This window comes from Populus euphratica, unplaced genomic scaffold, assembly GCF_000495115.2.
Source record: "Populus euphratica unplaced genomic scaffold, PopEup_1.0 scaffold45.1, whole genome shotgun sequence".
NCBI lineage: Eukaryota > Viridiplantae > Streptophyta > Magnoliopsida > Malpighiales > Salicaceae > Populus > Populus euphratica.
In genome coordinates, this window is record NW_011499886.1 from 879,701 (window position 1) to 900,500 (window position 20,800).

General features: G+C 32.4%; 2 protein-coding genes across 3 annotated transcripts; one reads left to right on the plus strand and one right to left on the minus strand.

Moving 5' to 3' along the window:
- Nucleotides 1–4,896: 4,896 nt before the first annotated feature.
- LOC105130335 (filament-like plant protein 3) lies at nt 4,897–10,668 on the plus strand. Of its 2 annotated transcripts, none has more exons than XM_011032788.1 (5): nt 4,897–5,044; nt 5,423–5,595; nt 7,007–7,187; nt 7,616–8,973; nt 10,103–10,668. In XM_011032788.1, the coding sequence occupies exons 2-5, from the start codon at nt 5,485–5,487 to the stop codon at nt 10,469–10,471; spliced, it is 2,019 nt and encodes a 672-aa protein (XP_011031090.1). In that variant the 5' UTR covers nt 4,897–5,044; nt 5,423–5,484; the 3' UTR covers nt 10,472–10,668. The 2 variants fall into 2 exon arrangements, with proteins under 2 accessions (XP_011031090.1, XP_011031091.1); XM_011032789.1 differs by lacking the exon at nt 4,897–5,044 and adding an exon at nt 5,051–5,219.
- Nucleotides 10,669–10,982: 314 nt separating this feature from the next.
- Nucleotides 10,983–19,302, minus strand: LOC105130336 (fatty acid amide hydrolase-like). Its single transcript, XM_011032790.1, has 20 exons — nt 18,750–19,302; nt 17,978–18,087; nt 16,602–16,662; nt 16,195–16,382; nt 15,824–15,953; nt 15,539–15,616; nt 15,022–15,169; nt 14,717–14,829; nt 14,194–14,269; nt 14,021–14,092; nt 13,851–13,905; nt 13,640–13,711; nt 13,439–13,519; nt 13,163–13,266; nt 12,980–13,072; nt 12,162–12,230; nt 11,965–12,029; nt 11,781–11,842; nt 11,612–11,707; nt 10,983–11,256 (listed from the first exon to the last, which is right to left on the minus strand). Exons 1-20 carry the CDS (start codon nt 18,934–18,936, stop codon nt 11,194–11,196), a joined length of 1,923 nt encoding a protein of 640 aa, XP_011031092.1. The 5' UTR covers nt 18,937–19,302; the 3' UTR covers nt 10,983–11,193.
- Nucleotides 19,303–20,800: the final 1,498 nt, after the last annotated feature.

Below are 20,800 nucleotides of genomic sequence, written 5' to 3' on the forward strand. Positions count from 1 at the left end.
CCGAAGGTAGTTGAAAAGTTGTAGTTTGAATTATTGAACAAAAAATTCCAAGTTTTAACATGTTTTAATCTAAAGGTACCTTAAAAATACTCATGGAACCTTTTAAATCCATTTCTCATTTTACTAGCTTAAAAAATGCAAATCAAGCTAAACCTATAAAAAAGTTCATGAATTTTAACCTAATTTTTTAGCATGTATTGAAAAGTAAAATCATATTCATCGAACTCATCTCACCAAGTTAAATCAATTGATATTGATATAAATTTTTTTTAGTTGAAATGTGAATGGCTAAATAATTATTTTACTTGATTCTCTTTTTTTCTTGAAATCAAGTTCTAAAATGTGATAAAAAATAAAGTTTATGGATGAAATATAAAACCCTAAAAAAAATTATATTTAAAAAAAAAACTTAAAGGAATAAATTTTTTTTTTCACTTTGCAATGATAGTGAAAACAGTAAGTATTATGTTTTTTTGTGTTAATTTTGATGTATGTTGTTATAGGTTTTTTAACCATCACTAAAAACTCTATGTTGTAATATCAATCTTGATTTTATTTTTAAAAATTTCATAACACCTCAAATATACTATAATATATGCAAATCAAAATAAATCCTATAACATGAAATTATGCCAACATGACAAAGAATTATAAAATAAAGTTCATTAATAGTGTATTGTGTAGTTTTTCCAAAGACAAACATGGTAAAAATAAAATAAAAAAGTCATTATTTATAGTTGTTTGGAATCATGGTGCAAATCATGTTTTAAAAAAATTAATTTTTTATTGAAAATAATTTTTAAATATATTTTAGATTGTTTTAATGCGCTGATCTTAAAAAAATAAAAAGTATATCATTTTAATGTATTTTAATAAAAAAACACTTTAAAAAACAATAATAACTGCATTTCCAAACAAGCAATTATAAATCACCAAAGTTTTGCGACCATGCAAAAGGGATAAATTTAAATCATCACTCCCTGAAAATGCTATAAACAATAGAACCAAATAGAATTTTAATCATGATTTAGATGTCAATTTATCTATTTTAAAATTTTATCTAATTAAAAGAGAATTGATTTTCGTGTGTGAAACGAGTAAATGTGTTTGGTGATAGAAAAAACTAATATTGAAATGCATTTTATTTATTGACTTAGCATAAGAGTATTTTTCAAATCATGTTTTTTCCTGATCATATATTAAAATATATTATGATAACAATATATATAAAAAGTATCGAGTTATGATTTTATTTTTATTTTTTTAATTATTTTTCATTAAAAAAAACAAGATAAAACTCAGAATGCATAACCTATTTGAACATAGTTAAAAGATTTATAATTTTCTATACACAGACACATAGAGTAGAGTTTTAATGGTTGCATGACATAACTTAGATGTCACATGGACATATATTATTACACTTAACATTTCTCCATGATAAAGTGGATTAAAGTCCACACTGAAAAGATTGCAGAATCATGAAATCATTTTGACAAATTAACAAGGGGATGTTTCAGATAGCTTCTGTTCTGTTTTTATTTATTTTTAAATAAATTGACTCATAAAAATTAAATCAGTATTTTTTTATAGTTTTAATATATTAATATTAAAATATAAAAATATAAAAAAATATTTTAAAATATTTTTAATATTTTACACCACCGTTAATGTACCTTCACGGATTAAATTAAAAAATTCAACCAAAGTGGTTCAGGTGGGGCGATTTTCCAGCTTACAATGACAAGAAATCAAGAATTGTGAAAACGAAAACGAAAACGAAATCCGAGGTCACGAGAATCTAAGAGAGTCTTGTCGTCCGATCTAAGAGCCCGTAGGCATTACCTAGCTAGGAAGAAGGTTTTGGTTCACGTTACCCTTTTGCTGAAATTGTCGAACGCGAGGAGTCACGGAGGGTATGTCTGGAGAGGTTAATTTTTTTTTTTTTTTTAAATACACACATATATATTTTAAATATTAATATATTAAAATGATTCAAGCATATAAAATTAATTTAAAACTAAAAAAAATCTAAATTTTGTATAAAAACACGATTGTACCATTGCATCAAATAATATTAAAATAAACATGAATTCAATTAAAATACATTAAAAACTAGTTCATAACCTCGTTAAGATGACACTCAAATAATAAATTTCTTTTTGAAAAAAATAAAAGTTTTAATTCACATGAAATTATTTATATTATTATTAAATTTGATCTAGGTGGCTAGCTTTTAACCCTTTTAATTTAATTTTTTAATTGATTATAATTTAATTTAAATTATATTACTTCTTCAATTTAACAAGTTTCAAAATAATTTGTATTATATAAAAAAAATATGATTTGATTAAAATAATTAAATCAAGATGATAATTTATTTTAATATTGTGATGATAACATATTAAATCAATTTGAATTTTAAAATTTGATCTTTTAAATTCATGATTTATGTTATGGACTCCACTAGATTTAATAATTTTATTTTTTAAATTATTTTTAAAATAATTAAATGATAAAAAAAATACTATTGTTTTTTAGAAAAAAAATTTAAAAAAATTAAAGGTGGAAAAAGTAATCAAAGGCTATGGCCCATGGTCCTTTTCTTGAAAATACAAATCTTGTGAAATATTGATATATTAAGAATTTTTTTTCAACGAGATGTAGCTCAAATTCTTTATATTGATATCTTATTTAAAAGATTTTAAATTAAAATATTTATTCTTTAAAAAATAACAATAAATAAAAAAATTTAATTAAAAAATACTTCCATGGCAAGTAACTTTTTTATAATGAGAAATGCTATGCATAACACCACCATTCATCGTTTCGAATATATTTTATCCGCAGGTTGCATTTCCACGACAAAAAAATCCGATCAACCTCGCACGTAGCCGCTCGATCAAGAAAAAAAGAGAGAGATAGAGAAGAAAACTTCTAATTATTCGTTCTTTATAACTTCAAATGATCAATACATGCTACTAACACCACATTATAGTACGATATCATGCATGCATGATACAATACAGTTTGCTTACATGATGCTTTGCAACCAATAATTACACACGATCGAGGAAAAGGAAGAAGCAATAATCTCAACCTTGAAGACAAAATATTTCCAAAATTAATATTGTTTTTCCTTTTCTTTTCTTTTTATTCGAGGAAGCATGGGAAAAAAAACGATAAAATGACATGCAATCAGGAATAAATAAAAAAAATAAAGGGCACTAATCTTCCCAGAGATATAATTTAATTTATCAAGTTTTGAATTTATTTAATTTAAATTTTATAAATATTAAAATTATTAAAAACTTATTAATTTTATAATCCGTAAAATTAGTTAAAATATATACAACCTAGTTAAGATACTCATATTAAATTAAAAAAATAATGGGCACTAATCATAAAAGGTGTAGTTTAATTTGTCAGATTTTGAATTTATTTTTTAAAAATTTTCAATTTAAATATCATAAATTTCTATACTATTAAAAATTTATATAACTATAAACTTTATAACTCATAAAATTAATTAATATCCGCATCAAAATACCTACATTAACAAGAAAAAACAGTGGGCACTCACATCCCAACAACAATTGGAGGGAATAAAGGCATTTTTTATTAGAATAATCAAGTCAAAAAGTCTATTAAAGAAATACAATAATTAATTTCACTTTTTTTTTTTCCTTTCGTCTATTACTATCAAAAAATTAACGTAGGACAATATCTGAAGTCTTCCAGCTGGCCCTAGACTACTTTTTTTTACTAGTTCTCGTTAATTAATAGAATAAAGAAAACAAAAATATCAAAATCTTGAAAAGAAGATATTCTCAAAATATCACAAAAAAAAAACAAAAAATCTCCCAATTTAAACACCTGCATTTTATGCCGACATTCCTCAGATCTTCCTGCACAGTTTGTTTTCTTTGTTACTCAACTTTTTTTCATTGGTCAATATTTTATCCAAAAAATCTCCCTTCTTTGTTTTTATAGAAACTCCCTGGTTTATCGCATGGACCCAAAATCTGGATGGTAAAAAAATAATATTTAGACGGTCAAGATTGTTTTGGTACTATTTTTAAATTTAATATAATACTTTAAAATTGAAAAACTGACTAGATTGTTTACTTAATACTTAATCACTTTACTAAATTATGAATTGGGTTATAAATTTTATCGAGTCGAATTATTATATTATATTACATGATAAAATATATTAAAATTGATTAACCTTTAACCTAATACTTAATAATAAAATTTAATAAAATTTTTATATTAAATAATAAAATTTAAAAAATACAGGAAACATAACAAAAAGTTTAATTGCATTTTTTTTAAAAAAAAACACAAATGAAGATACAAAGTTGAACCCGCATCTATGTTATACAGTTAACATTAATTACGAAGAATCAAAATTAATATAAAAAAAATATTAATATAAAATAATTAAAATAATATATTAAACCGTTAAACCGCCCTCATGATTTTTAGTTGCTTTAATAGTTTAATAATTTAAACTTCTTGATTTTTTGATTTTTTGAGATAAAGTATTATTGTCCTACCTATTATTTGTTTATGTTTTAAAATATTTTTTTATAAAAATATATTAAATACTATTTTTTATTTTTAAAAATTATTTTTAATATTATTATATTATAACTATTTAAAAATATAAAAAAATAATTTTAAAAAACTTTAAGTATTTTCAGAAGTGACCTTGCATGAAAAAAGAAGAAGATATTCTACTGCTTGTCTATAAATCTAATTATAATTATTTTTTAAATAATTTTATGGGTTAAAATATATATTAATAATTTTTTTATTTTAAAAAAATTATTTTTAATATTAATACATTAAAATAATTTAAAAATATATTAATTTTGTTAAATAAATATTTTTGTAGAAGAGAAATGGGGCTATTATTGGCTACTAGGCAGTGTAGAGCTTTTCTCATGCGGTCCTCTCTGATTCTCTCTCTATCCATCTACGGCTTTCTTCTTTATTTCCATGACACTCATTTCATGGCGTAAAACTTGGGGATTTGGTAGGTGCCCAGTTGATGAGTTGTTCAAAACTTTATGTCTCAAGTAATTGCTGATAGATAAAGAACCAAACTTTAAAGGGATATCAATAATATCCATCTTTGGATGAACATGATTTTCTGCAAAAAGTTGAGACGTTGTTTTTAGATTGGTTGTGGAGAGTGAATTCAAAGCAAAGTTAAGATTTTACCAAAAAGTTTACTCGTTTTTTATTTGTTTGTAACAGTTGGATTTGACCTCTTCCGTTTGCTTGCTTACATTGTTTGGTATCCTTGAACTACTGAGTTTTCAAAGCAGACACTTGGTTTGGTGGTCAAATCTTAGGATTAAGATTGTTAGTTTTTTCTTTAATGATGCTGGGTGTTTGTGTTTATTTGTAGCTACACAATGAAAATAATGGATTTTTGTGAGAGGGGATAGTGATGCTTTGGTGGCATTGGAGATGGACAGGAGGAGTTGGTTATGGAGAAGGAAGTCTTCAGAGAGGAGTCCTGGGGAGACAGAGAGTTCAGGATCCATCTCTTCTCATTCTGAAAGATTCTCTGATGATCAGGTTGGTTCAATTTTGGGTTTTGAGTTTCTTGCACATTCTACCCCTTGAACCTCTTTGTTAATTGAAAAAAAGAGAGAAAGAGGAGCAAATGGGAGTGATCTTTGGATAATGGAATGGATTTTCCCAATTTAGGATTTTCTTTTTGTGCCGTATTTGTCATGTCCTGTTACTCTTAAGATTGGTCTCAAATTATGTCCTTTGCTCATCTATCCGAGTTCACAAAAAATACTCAAAAGAAATTTCCCAAACGAATCCTGCTGTTCTTATCCTAGGATAGTTCCTTCCCGCACCTCCAAGCAGCATCCTTCTTATTTTGTATTGTCTTGTTAGGCCGTTAAGGTGTTGCTTTCTTGAAGTGCTTGTTTGGTTTTGCCTTCCGACAGAATATTACTGCAAAAAATTATGAGCATTTTTTCCTACAGCTTTAATTCTGGAGGCTGGCTGAAGCAATTCAGATATAAATGAGCATTTCTAAATTGACTGGTATGAATCTATGGCCTAGGCCTGAGTCCATCTTCTCCTTGATAGAGTGAGTAAAGCGTGGATAGTGAATTCAATTCCTTGAACTCTTTGCATTTCCAACAATCCCATCTCTTTCATAAAGTTTCGTCAGCATCTTCTTTAATTTCTGCTAGTTGCTCAGGCTCTTGACTTGTAGTGTTGCTGTCTGATACTCCTCATTGTGATGTGAAGATTGAACACGGTTTAATACTTGCTGTACGGATTCTCGGATGCTGCTGGGGCAAGCTCCTACTTGACTTGAAACTTCTTGGACATAGCTAAAAATAATTTCATACTTACCAAAAACATTTCTTCAATCTGAAATATGCTTAGTATGGATTGCATCTGCTCTGCAAGGCATGCATCATCCATTCAGTTTCAGTGGAAGAAGAAGAAGCACAATTAAAATTAACAGCAGTTTCATGTGGGACCATATCCATATTGTAAAAATGTGCCTTTCCATTCATAAGGTGAAATGGCTGTTTAAGATCCCTTGAGCAGTTGTCTATGGAGGATACCTATACTTTTTGAATCTTAATCAATAGAATTCCGCTTGGCTTGAATCTTCGTATTACATCACCCACTTAGTCTCTTCACCATCCTGGTTCTACATGGATCAGGGATGATGATTTTTGTTCTGTGAATCTTAATGTATTAGGCTGACACCTGCAGTTTAACTCTCTACAATCAATTTAGTTTCATTTTTAGGTCCTGTTAGTAGGATGGAATTCCTATTCTTATTGAAAGGATGCCTACTCCTTTTCCTGTATATATATAAAAACTCTGGTAAGCTTTTGAAACTGAGAATTGAATATCTTATTGTCTTATTGATTCTCCATTACATAATTGTGTCCCTGTTTTGATTGATGTTGGAGATATTCTGATTTTTCTTTCTTTCTTCTTGACAAAGGTATATACAACTCATAATCCTCAATCACCAGAAGTTACATCTGAAGCTGTACTTACTGATGAAGACATTAGAGACAATGTGAGGACCTTAACAGATAAACTATCTGCTGCTCTCCTGAACCTTAGTGCCAAAGAAGAGTTGGTAAAGCAGCATGCCAAAGTTGCAGAAGAAGCAGTTTCAGGTAATTATTCCATTTTTTTTCCTGCTCTCATTCAAGGTTGAACTAGTGTTTGGTTTCTTCTAAATTAGAAGAATACAAACTTGTTAAATAAAAAATAAAATAAAAAATATATATCAAGGCCACCCTAGTTTGTAAAACTAGTGTTGTTTCGAGATACCTGTTAAATCCCTCCCATGATATAGGTATATGAGCAGGGAGGGACTAAAGCTGAAGGAGGGCTTTTCTCTATGGTGTAACCCGGCCATTAAAGAAAAACAAAAAAAAAAAGTAAAAGAAAACAATCCATGGCATTTTTTAGAGATTGTCCACAAACCTCTTTTTTTCCCCTAACACCGTCCCTTTTCTTATTCTAATGAGGATGTGATCTGTAACCTTCTTCAAATATCTGAATTATCAGCTATTATTAATTTTTCTGCCTCAAATTCTAGGGTGGGAGAAAGCTGAAAAAGAACTGTCAGCTTTAAAGAAACAAATCGAGGCTGCTACTAAGAAGAACTCTGGACTTGAAGATAGAGTTTCCCATCTGGATGCAGCACTTAAGGAATGTGTGAGGCAGCTAAGACAATCAAGAGAAGAGCAAGAGAGAAGGATCAATGAAGCTGTTACCAAGAAAATTTGCGAATGGGAATCAACAAAGTCTGAGCTTGAGGCTCAGCTCATTGAGCTCCAGGCTCGTCTTCAAACTGCAAAAAGTGATGCCACTGTGTCAGCTGATTCTGAGTTATGGCAAAAGCTTAATGCTGTAGAGAAAGAGAATTTGTCCCTTAAGCATGAGCTCTTTTCTCGAGCTGAGGAGATACAGGTTAGAATTTTGGAGAGGGACTTGAGCACCCAGGCTGCTGAAACAGCAAGCAAACTACAACTGGAAAGTTTAAAGAAGCTTGCTAAACTTGAAGCCGAGTGTCGCAAGTTGAAAGCCATGGCTCGTAAAGCATCAGCTGCTAATGATCATAAATCTTTAACAGCCTCTTCAATTTGTGCCGAGTCTTTCACAGACAGCCAATCTGATAATGGGGAGAGGCTACTGGCAGTTGAAAGCGATTCATGCAAGAGGAGCGGCTTGGAAATGAATGAATGTGAACAAATTTGCTCTGACTCATGGGCATGTGCTCATGCTATCGAACTTGATCAATCCAAGAATCAGAAGCCTATTGGAAGAAACGTAATGGTCCCTTCTTTAGAAATTAATCTCATGGATGATTTTCTGGAAATGGAAAGACTTGCAGCTTTGCCAGATACAGAAAGTGGAATTTCTTACCTTGAGGCAGGACCTGTATCAGATAAAGGAAATGGTAGTGGAAACCCATTGAAAGAAGAACTTGAATGCATGATTAACAGGACTACTGAACTGGAGGAGAAGTTGGATAAGATGGAAGAAGAAAAATTTAAATCAGAAATGGCCTTGACTGAATGCCAGAGGCAGCTTGAGACATTAAGGAGTCAGCTGAAGGAAGCAGATGCAAAGATTGGGGAGCTGCAAGGTCTGTTGACTCTTGCAAATGAATCAAGACAAGCTAGAGAGGAAGAGATAAAGCGATCTGATTCAAGGAGAAAAGAGACAGAATCACAACTCAGAATTGCTGAAGCTGAGATCAAAACCTTGCTTTCTAAAATTGTTTCGTTAGATGCCGAGGTTGAGAAGGAGCGTGCTTTGTCAGCTGAAAATGCTGCAAAGAGCCAGGAGTTGGAGGATGAGCTCTCAAAAATGAAATGTGAAGTTGAGCTCCAACATGAGATAGAGCGCAAGCGTATTGCCAGCTTTAACGAAGAGTTGAAGATAACACAGGTCAGTATCTTAAGACTCACTTGAAGCTCGATATCTATTCCCATTTCAAATTCATAAATGCTGCATTTAATTTTAATTGAGTCCACTTGCATGGTCTTTGGTGCCTTAAACTGCAATACATTGATCTCCTTGCATTTTTCATCTTGGCTGCAATACTCTGTTACAACAACTTATAACAAGCCAAGTCAACTAAATTGTGGTGTGAGCTCACCAATTAGAACAGAGAACAGATTTCTTTGAAACATTGATTTTGTGAATTCACAAATTTTTATTGCTTGTTTGTTATTTGACCTTTTAAAGTCAATGTTTGACAGAATGGCAAACGTATTGTGAAAAATACAAGGCTATAAAATGAAGATTCAAACTCACCTTTTCCCTGCGTTGCTATATGCAAAACCCAAATTATGGAATTTAATTGATAAATAAACCTACCGTCACTGTACTTTTCTGGAATAAAAATGTCCTGAATTCTTTTCATAGTGATCTGCATTCTAGGATAATTCAACTGGTATTTATTTATTTTTAAATTTCAAAGTCTCATGAGAGGGAATGTTTAGACTAGTAATACCATTGTTGATATTCCCTCTTGCCTGCCGGTTTACAAGCCATTTAACTTAAATTTTGCAAACTCAAGTCTCTCCATCTAATATCTTATACTCATTGTCCATTTAAAATTAACTTCCATATTGCAAATGCTCTACAAACGCAAATGGTCCCTGTTGCACGTTTGTTCTTTTCAATAATTTTCTTTTAGTTAGCCACTTGATTAAATTATTAGAAACTTTATCTTGAAGAGATTAGAATATTTTCTTTATCATGCTTTTGGATTAATTTCCATTAAAACGTGCACTTTTACCCTTATAAGAACAAAAAAGGTTTCAAAGCCACTTTCAGATTTCCTTTCATGAATTTTTCAACGATATCCTTTGTCAGAATCATATTCGGTCTTGTAAAAACAAATTGGTGTCACAGTTATGATTGATATGAGATACTTAAAATCTTTGTATATCTGGATGCACGCTAATCATGACATGATCTGTTAAACATAACTGGGTTAAAGAACAGGGGTAATTTGCTAAAAAACCTGCCTTCTTAATTTGGTATTCGTATCTTCTGTTTCATGGCGCAGGAGAAAGAACTAGCTGTTGCTGCAAGTAAACTCGCCGAGTGCCAGAAAACCATATCTTCTCTTGGTCTTCAATTGAAATCTCTTGCAACTTTGGAAGACCTTTTTGATTCTGATAAATCATCAGATGTCAGTAGTGAAGAATCAAAGGATCATGAGAATGGTGAACGGTGGAGATTAGATCTTGGAAATCAATCTTCAGGTAGAGAATCCGAGGCTATCGAAGTCACTGGAGGTGCTTTAAGATTAAAGAATGGCGGTGATAGGGAGTTGTCATTATCATTGAACTCCAGCTTTGTTTCTGAAAAAACCCGAAGTGGGTTTGGAAAGTTTTACCCCAGAGGTCAGAGTAGGGCTCGAAATGAAAACTAGTATATGTTAAAAATGACATTTAAGGAATCCACTAGGTAATAAGTTTTCCATTGTAAAGCATTCATTCTTGTCATAAAAAAAATGCAGATTCCTTCTTTTGAATCTGCAGTTGTATTTATATACGTATCACCTCTTGCACAAACAGATCATCCATGGAAAAATATATATTTACATAAGAAATAATGTTCTTCCCGTTATCATTTGGTGCCTTAAAGATTCATACGTTTATACATTGCACATCCCTATCCCCGTGTGCAAGTGTTCGCGTGTATGGGTTTGCCTCCACGCGCATATTAGAAACTTCGACACATATGGATGTATTCCTCTTGAACTGACGAGGTCTCGTGGCTTCTCACACTAGTTTGGTTGGTTATAAAGACGAAAGCAACAATCCAATAGAGAATTTGTAACGGAAAGAGAACAAAATGATTTGTGCGGTTTGGCTGTTTTGGAGAGGTGAAAAAAAGACGACGTTTAGTTTTCTTGATTGCTTTTATATACTAATATGATCAATATGTAACAGCATGGGTTTTTTTTTTAATTTAAAAAAGTAAAATACATGGTTTGAATGTGAATAACCAGCGACTAATTGCTATGGATAAACAGGTAATCCACACCAAAATGTTTCTGACATCTCACAAACATAAAGAAGAAACGATAGGGTGCAGTAGCACGTTGAGAATTGAAGACCCTCCTCCATTTAATGAGGCTTCCTCCTCCGCTTAATCTTTCTTGAGCAAATCATAGAAAACCTGTGGTTTTCTGTACTTTGAAACGCAGAGACTCTGAAACCAAAAATACTTGATACATCAGTTCTATGAATAAAGAGCATGAGCCTCGTATAAAAAGATCTTCAACATTCAAAACATTTCTCACAGGAGCATTGCAAGGGGTAGATGCAATTGTACAAGTGATCAAGAAAGATTCCTCCATGGATTAATTAATAAATTTAAATGCTATTTGGAAATACTTCTCTGGATTGGAAAAAAAGTAGGAATAGCATATCATGCATGTGGCTAAATTTGTGAATACTTGCACTGTTAAGCTTGTGAACATTTTAATACGAAACTTAAAGATTCAAATTGAAAGCCAAAGAGAGAAGTAATACAAAAATCTAAATCTCAGAACCTGATAATATACCTGCATAGCATATGCTACATGGATCAATGTTGGTTCTGACCATGGCCTTCCGATAAATTGGAGGCCTATAGGCAACCCATTTTTGTCATATCCAACCTGTCATACATAATTCAGGCAAGCATAAGAAAACTGATACCGATGATAACGAGACAGCGATAAAGATCATTACTGGAACGGTAACTGCTGGCAATCCCAGAAAATTTCCTGCTATCTGATACCGAACTAGTGCAGCTGCAACAATGAAAAAGGTTTGAGGGATTATTCAATTGTATTTGTATTTGGCTACTTTCATGTACAGTAAAGCAATTTGATACATTTTCTGTTAAAATCTTGCTATGTCCTGAACTCCGTACCTCCATTAATGTAGTCCAGCTCACCAGTCTTGAGAGCATCATCGAAAATTGGGTATGCAGTTACGCTGTTTTTTAGAACAGATGAACATTAAGCATCGGAAGATGGAAGAGCATTTTGATGTCAAACTTCACTTTTTCACACATCCAAGATGCTTTACAGTATAGAACAAGAAGAAGATAAAAGGAGAAAACAATACCCTACTGTCGGTGTGACAATGACATCTGCTTTTGTAAATATATTCCTGTGAAATTGCATCTGCCGGCTCCTGCAAATACATAGAATCTTGTATCATTCACGCACTCATGAAATGAGGACAACCAAATGAATAATTATGTAGGAGTCAAAATGGTAAGTGACTGGCTAATAACTAACAAGTAAACTCCACTGAGAAGTCATCTGTATTCGATGATGACTCAAAATGCTGATGACAAGTGATTGGCTTATTGAAGTTTAAAGATGAGCTCGAAGTCAGAATCAATGAAAGTGACTTGTGAACACATCGATAGAATCTACACAAAAGTATATTATGACATAATACTAGAATTCACTACAGAATACGAGCAGGGGTTTGAAGGGAAATAGCCCTAAGCTTCAACAACTTTTGCATGAACCCGCTGCTGCTAGAACTGAATATACTAACCTGTGTTTAGGACTTTAACACTTTACCATAATGAAACACTGGCCAGCTAAACAGTACAATTACTTTTTCATAGATAACTAATAGCGCTAGAGGTACTGTGTAGATTTGGGGTGGAACAGAAAATCTTACCATTGATATGTACTTAACACAAAGCTTCAGTAATGGAGTATTTGAAACAAGAAGTCACCACAAGATAAATACCAGAAAGTTTAATATAAAATGCAGCGTTTGAAGGCTTATCATGATGTTATTGCAGCATTTGAAGATAGATTCTCAGAATTTACTGATACAGGAAGCTGGCATTTGATTTACCATCAAATTTAATTTCAATTGTAAGCATAAAAGAAATTAAATAAATTTAGGCTGTAACGCACCTGAGTTTCTGAGCCTTTATGTACTCTTCACCACTGAAAGAACCATATACACAAAGGGCTACCCTTAAATCCCATCCCAATTCCGCATTATCCCTATTTCAAGAGCACAGAATATCACCATCCATATTTTAAAATGTTATATTGAAAAGAAGGATGAAAATGTGTTAGCCAGAGGTAACATACAACTTCTCTAGATAAGAACTAAGTGCAGCAGTGCACTCAGATCCGATTGTTAAGTAATGTGCGAGGCGCATTGATTCTATGTCTGGTATGGTAACATCTACAGTCTTGCATGTAAGAGGCCATAAAGCATTAGCATAGAGTGGTCAGGGACGAAACTAATGAAGAGCTTCCTTGAAAATAACGTAAACAAGTTTCTTTACGATAACAACAAACTATTCGAGAAAATGTATTTATTTTCATAAAAATTTGTAAAATATTTATATTATATTGCCATACCTTCCACCCAAACTTCTCAGAAATCTGGTGCAATGCTTGGGAACAGCATGTTCTAATGTCATCACCGCAATCACTAAACCACTAAGGGACCCGTTTAGCGATTAAAGAATAAAAGAAAGGAATCAGAAGAATGATCCGGTGCATGTAAAGTAACTTGAGACAACAACATATAGCGAATCCAAGGTTGAGAAATCCGCTAACCTTCCCATATCTTGCCAATATGACGTTTGACACTGAATTTGTTGATTGCAGCAGTGGGAAGTATACCTTTGGCTGATAGTTTCAGAAACAAAGAAAGAAAAGATTGTCTTTTTTCAGATGTTACTCTGAAATAGTCTACAAGGCCATTTTCAAAGAGTTCCCAGAGGGTAGGATTTTAAACTGTAAAGAAAACTGCGGAGCAGTTTCTTACCAGCGGTATAGCAGAGGTTTCATGGGAAGGAAGTGGGCCATTTATAGCTGCATAACTGGAAAAAAAAGAAGAAAAAAGATACTTCATACTCTACATGAAAATCATAAAATGGCATCCAAACAGACACTTAGAACTCAGATAAAAAGTTCAAATTAAGAGAGGACACTGACACTATAAATGCATCCTCTATCGTGCCTGCTAATACTCCTACCATCCCAACTGTCCAGTTCAGAGGAAGAACACTGAAAAAATGGATAATTTATCTTCACAACATCGAAAACTCATCTACATTGAGAAATCCAAAGATTTATGAAATAAAATCAAGATAGAAATGAGTTCTCACCCAGAGTGAGATACACGCCCGAAAGTTGGTTTGAAACCAACAATACCACAAAGAGCTGCAGGCATTCTCACGGATCCTAGTTACATTATGATGAAAGATGTGTTTATTTAGAGATTGTTGACATGATACATGGTACTATAAGTAACAATTTTGAAGAATTTTCTGGCATAAACGTCAGAACCTTCCATCAAACATAAATTTATTAACTTAAGAAATATTTTAAATGCATAGGAAATCTTGGATTGTTGCAGAAAAGAAAGATTGATTTTCTTAGCTCAAGGAATTACAGAAAATACTCGCAGGGAAGTTAAAACAAGAATGAAGTTAGTGTCTGCCTATTGACATGGCAATGGACTTCATAAACTGGGAAATGACAATTGCAGGTGTTATTCTTTTTCCATGATTAGCTACTGTATTCAGTTAATCTACATATACAACCAAAGAAAGATTACCGTTTAGTGAGAATGCTTCAACTCAGCTTGATAACAATAGAGTTTTCCAGTTAAGGATGGATTTAAATTACCTCCCCCATCAACACCAAGGGCAACAGGGCAAAGTCCTGCAGCTACCACAGCAGCTGATCCACTAGATGAACCTCCAGAGATCATGCCAGGATTGTATGGATTTCTAGTAGCCCTACAACATTCATAATTGTGGAAATGCCATCATTGTCTTTATTAAAAATTCAGATGCGTTAAACATAGAAGTATAATTTATTTATGACGTTACAAGAAACAAGAGATCGTAATGTATTTGGGTTACGAGTTTCAACGTTTCAAGTAGGATATTATTCAAATTTATCAGTGGAGAAAGGAAGACTAGTCTTACCCATAGTGAGGATTTATTCCACTTGTTCCAGCTCCAAGCTCATGCATATTGGTTTTTCCAATAATTACAGCACCACATGATCTGAGACGCATAACACAGCAAGCATCACCTTTACAAGATCTGAATTTGTGCAACCACTTTGTCCCACCTAGAAAATTCAATTTACGTCATCAATACAACACACAGAAAGAGTATTTATAAGCACAAGAATCAAGTGCAGCAATTTTTCGAATAAAACAAAATGGTCATTGATGAAGTATATTGCAAATATCTTGTGTCCTGTGCTTGTACACTCTCATCGGTTCCTGAAACTGTGGTGGCAGTTATAAGTTAAGGATAATTCGTGTGTGATCATAAGTCAAAGACCTGATATATATATATCCTGCTGCTGATAGGATTTCTATCCTAGAAGGATTGTAACAATAGCTGGCTAAAGATTTCTCTTTATATATGTGTGTAACTCTGCTTGTAAAGATACGAAAAGTGAAACTCTTTCACTCATAATTTCTTCAAGTACCTGTTGTCGGATAAGGGCTACAGTCTATTTCATCCTTTATTGCAATTGGAACTCCATCTAGAGCTGATATTGGCTCGCCTGGAATGAAACAGAACAAGTAGGAGTTTCAGAGCATGCTCAAAGCAACTAATATAAACTAGTGAAATAGAAGAATGAGACCATCAATAAATTCAGACCAAACGCTTTTCAAGAGATAAACAGTGCACTCTTGATGAAAAGAGGATTGAATGAGACTGCTATATTCTCATATGCAAAGATTTACTCATGAGTTTCAATTAAGACTACCTCTTTCATACCGAAGAGTTGATTCTTTAGCCTGCCTTAAAATATCTTCAGCATAATAATTAATAAAAAATGCCATGTCCATTGGAGGACTGGAAGATTCACGGATGGCAGCTACTAATTGTTCTGCAACCTGTGCTAAGGGGGGAAAAGCATCAAGAACTTATGGAAAACTGCAGTATAAACTGCATTGATATAAGTTACATGACAAACTTGTCTGCAACAAGAAAAGAGACTGAAAGAAATTCTTTGAATCATGTAATTAGACCTTTAAGGTTTCAAATGTATGCGCAAGTTACAGCGCTTACATTTGAAACCTCAAACAAAAATGGAAAAGAGCATTTCATGATAGAAATGGCTAAGGAATGATGTACCATGCATGGAGTTATTTCTCCTGAGTTATAGGCTTTAGAATAATCCATTATTGTCCAGCGACGGAAAGATGGCTTCAATCCATTTACAATTTCCTCTGAAGGTAGAGGCAGACAGTTAATTGCCTGCTGACCTTGCTCAGACGGTGATAGACCAGAATCTATGTGCTTGACTTCTTGTTCTTTGAGCTCTGCAGTGATGAACTCAAATCAAAATCTTTCTCATGGAACTCCAATGGAAGAAATACAAATGGCTGACAATGTTTTAATTGTTTCAAATATTGCACGAGCAGAATTTCCTCTTCAAGACGTAATCAATGCTAACTCTCCAGTAACTATAACCAATTTAGAGCTTGTGAACAGAATCAAAGATACTATAAGAGTTAGAAACTTAAAGGTAGTGAACCTACCTTCAAATGGATGCATAGGGACGTACACAGGCGATTCCTTCAGTTCTGCATTTGTAACTAGCTGCAAGAGTTGAAAGCATTCACGAGTATTTGACATAGAATATCAAAATTCAATGTGAGATAAATGCTTGTCCTTGCTATGAAGGCAAAATGAGGCCTTAAAATGTGATTCTAAAATACATAGGAACAGCTTGCAAGATGAGTATACATAGAATATCTGTTCATGCCAGTTTGATTTTGACTTTCATTTTTGAAACCCCAGGTGACATGGATGTCGAATTATGGTTCATGAATTCAGACCATTTCTATATATATCTACCGGGAAGCTTTCATTATTCTGCATGAAAAGAGCGCTCATATCTGAATCCTCGTTAGAACATTCGCAAGTGAGATTTCTAACTGAAAACAAAAACCCTTTGAAATCCAATATCTAACTCTAAATTATTCTAAAACCAAAAGAAAATATAATTCTGCATCAATAAATTTCAATGAATTATGCACGCATTCTGTATATTTTACAAAAAAATATGATTAGTTAATTATGTCTTGTAAATTTCTTCTGATGGGCAGTAGATTCGAGAGGACCGGATCCTATGAATAATAATAAGGAAACAGTAAAGCTACTGCCTAGTATCCAGTGGAACTCTTGACAACTAGATTGAATGAGACAGCGCAGGTTTTTTTTCACATAGACTGGCTGTATTTTGAGACAAAAATACAACCATTAAGACTCGCACATTACTCTTTTGTACCATTCCCCAACAAAGAGACACAGAATAATATGTGTTGGTGGTTAATTATTTCACGTTAGGAGCTTATAATGGATCATAATCGGTTTGTTTTAATTTCATTTAAGGTAATATTATTACAAAGTTTGAAGTACATGCTTCTGCGATTTAAGTTTGATGAGGAAAGAGAGAGAGCTTTGAAATGAAGTTACGAAAAAGGTCGCTGTAGATGGATTGGGGCATGTGGGGTGACAAGTGTAAACAAGTTTTAAGGCTCTGACGCCAAGGCAGAGCAAATGCACGTAACCTAGTTACTCCTGTAACGACTACCAGTCTACCATGTACAATTAGGGATATATGGACCCTAGGGTAGTTTAAGCCTTAAAGATGACTCAGAAAACTACAGGTGATGTTTCTTGATATGGTTTTGATTATATTCACTGATTAGTAGAATTTTGATGCAAAAGGGAAAGAAGATGCCGACAATTAACTTGAAATGCAAAAGTGAAAGAAGATGTTGACAATTAACTAGGAAGGAAAAGTAACAAATTAGTAATTGCATGATTGGTCATTCATAAGATGAACGAAATTAGGAACTGAGCTACAACTAAAAAAAAAACCACGATGAAAAAAATGGGAAAGACAGACCTTGTGAATCAGATTGTTTCTCTTCAAAATGTACAGAAGGAATGTTCCAAAAATCCGCGACTCGAGAAACCAGGCGAAAATCTTGACAAGAAATCCAGCCATGCGAGGAGCTTATGAAACAGACGCAAATTTTAGCATATATATGCACACATTAGCATATATATGTCTGCAACAAATAGATTCAGGCAAGTATAGGCATATGCAGAAGGGCATATATGCTAAGCAAGACTTCAATAGCTTGCCTTGAAGTTTCTGCTTTTGGTAAATATGGTTTTAATTAAATGATGAAGAAAGGACCTGATGCACAACGAAACTAGTCTAGAGTAAGTGATTCTACTATCATTGTTTCCAGGATTAATAAATTGTAAACATTATTTAAATCAAACAAACAAAAGTACTCTACTGCAGGAAGATCTGTTCAAGCAACCTGACTTGATAGAATCTCTGTCCAAACATTTAGTTTCGGTACCAAATTAACAAAAAGTCGAGAATTTTGCGAGAAAGAACATCCAAGCATGGTTGACTTGATAGTTATGATATGTTGGTTCAAGATTCCCTGCCTATAAAATGATAGAATGGTGAATGAATCTCAATGCTTCGAGATTAGAACACTGAAACTCGTCTACAAATATATCATCAGCAAAAACTCATCAACTTAACCCTGCCATATTGATCTTGAACCCTGATTGTTTCTGTGATAAGGCTATATGCAAAAGAACCTTAGCAATCGAAAGTGAAGTCTATGATGGAAGATGGAATTGAAAATGAAAACCTTTGACATTGGCTTGCAGATAGAATTCATCACTGTCAGGGCCAAGATTAACATTCTCCACAGGCTTGTAGACCACACCTTTATCTCTGAACAATCCCATGTGAAAGTGGTAGGTTTTAGGCAAAGAAGCAGTAGTGCTGAGAGAGGTTAGCAAGAAAAAAGTGACAGCCACCACCAAAAGATACATGCAGACGAGTCAAAACCAAAAAGGTGAAAACGATAAGAAAAAAGCAGTGCTTGATTGAAAGCTAATATTAACTGCTCCAGTGATAAACAGTAATGGCACGGGAAGTGTAGAAAAAGAAGAGAGAGGGAGAGAGTCGTTTTCAAGAAAGGTATGAATTTGGGTCGAGAAAATAAAAGAAGATGATGGATGTCAGCAGCAACTCTTGTTTCTTAAAACAGTAGATTGCTTGGCGGGTCAAAACTGCAAGTCGAATGGCTTATTTTGTTTGTTTCTTCTTTTCTTCTCGCTTAATGGTTTCCCTTATCCTCCATCATGTGACTCTGTCAAGGTCTTCTCTGTTTCTTGTCAAGCACTGAAAGAAATTCAAATGTAGATATACTAGCCCGCTTGTCCTCTTACACAAAAGAAGATGAAAAGTCTCTGCAAATTGATGTCATTAGGGGGTGACAATGGCTGGTTAACGACGTTGAAAGTGATTTTTCAAATAATTTTATGTATTTTTCAATGGCTGCAACATATCCTCCTATGACCATTGAAAAACATCTGCAGAAACAAGAAGTCAAATTTAAGGAATTTTCTTTTTATAAACTTATCTACAACAACATCGTTTTATAGCTTCTGTATAGAAAAACCAAAACGATATCTTTTAAAATAATTAACCTGGGATTAACTTAGCTACCTGAATCCAGCAAACTTAAAGAAAAAAAGAAGAAGAAAATCACTTGAAAATATGTAAAAACTGTTTCATTAAAAACTGAGGTCAAACCGGTGGATCTCATGAACCAAAAAACATGTTTATTTTATAACCATACATAGTACATTTTAAGGTTGGGAAAAATACAACAGTCGCCTTCAAAACAGACGGTCCTTAGTATATTTGACAACCATGGGCCGTTGCATTTAAGAGTGTCCACGTCGATGAAATTACCATTTGTGGGAATCTGTACATTTCTACAATAAAATCCGTCGACAAATTTCTGAACCTCGAGAAAATAAAAAAGTGGAAAACCTTAGATTTCCTTTTATCATGTTTTTATCAACAAAATAATAATAATAACAAAAAAAATTATAATAACAATAATAATAAAAATAGGTAAGTAATAGAAGTGATGATTTATCCATTATAACTGTGTCAATTAAAGTCCTTGACTTTCTATCTACAACAAAAAAAAAAAAAACCCACCTTCCAATGATGTTTTTATGAAACTATTTTTTAATTACAAAATTATTAAAAAACATTTATTTTTAATACTGAAAATATTTAAGAAAGCATCAATTTTATGTTTATTCAATTAAGAAGTAATTTTAAAAACACTTTAAAAAAGAAGTTGAATTCGAAAAATAAACATGTATTTAGATACTCTTTATTTTAGCATTTGAAATGATGTTTAGGTGTATTTTAAAATACACTAGACTTAAAAATATTAATTTATTATTTTCGGTGTCTTTAATATGTTGTTGTTAAAAATAAAATAATATATAAATAATATATTATTAAATAAAATATATTTTAAAAATAAAATTATCAAACTCAAATATAAATCGAGATGGCCCAGCTATGGAACATCCTTCAACCAACTTTCTTTTTCTTTATTATTATTATTATGTAAAATGTCTATAATTTCAATAACTTCAAGGATTGCTTTGAATTTCACTACATTTTAAATGTAAAATTCAATGAGACCCATTAAAAATAAATTGTATTTTAAATATTATTAAACAATTATTTGGCTATGATTGCTTCAAATACATAAACAATCATACAACAAATCTTTCTAATTATGAATATTGGCTGTAATTACTTCAAACACATAAACAATCACATAACAAATTTTTAACTAGAATATTGTTCGGGACCATTACA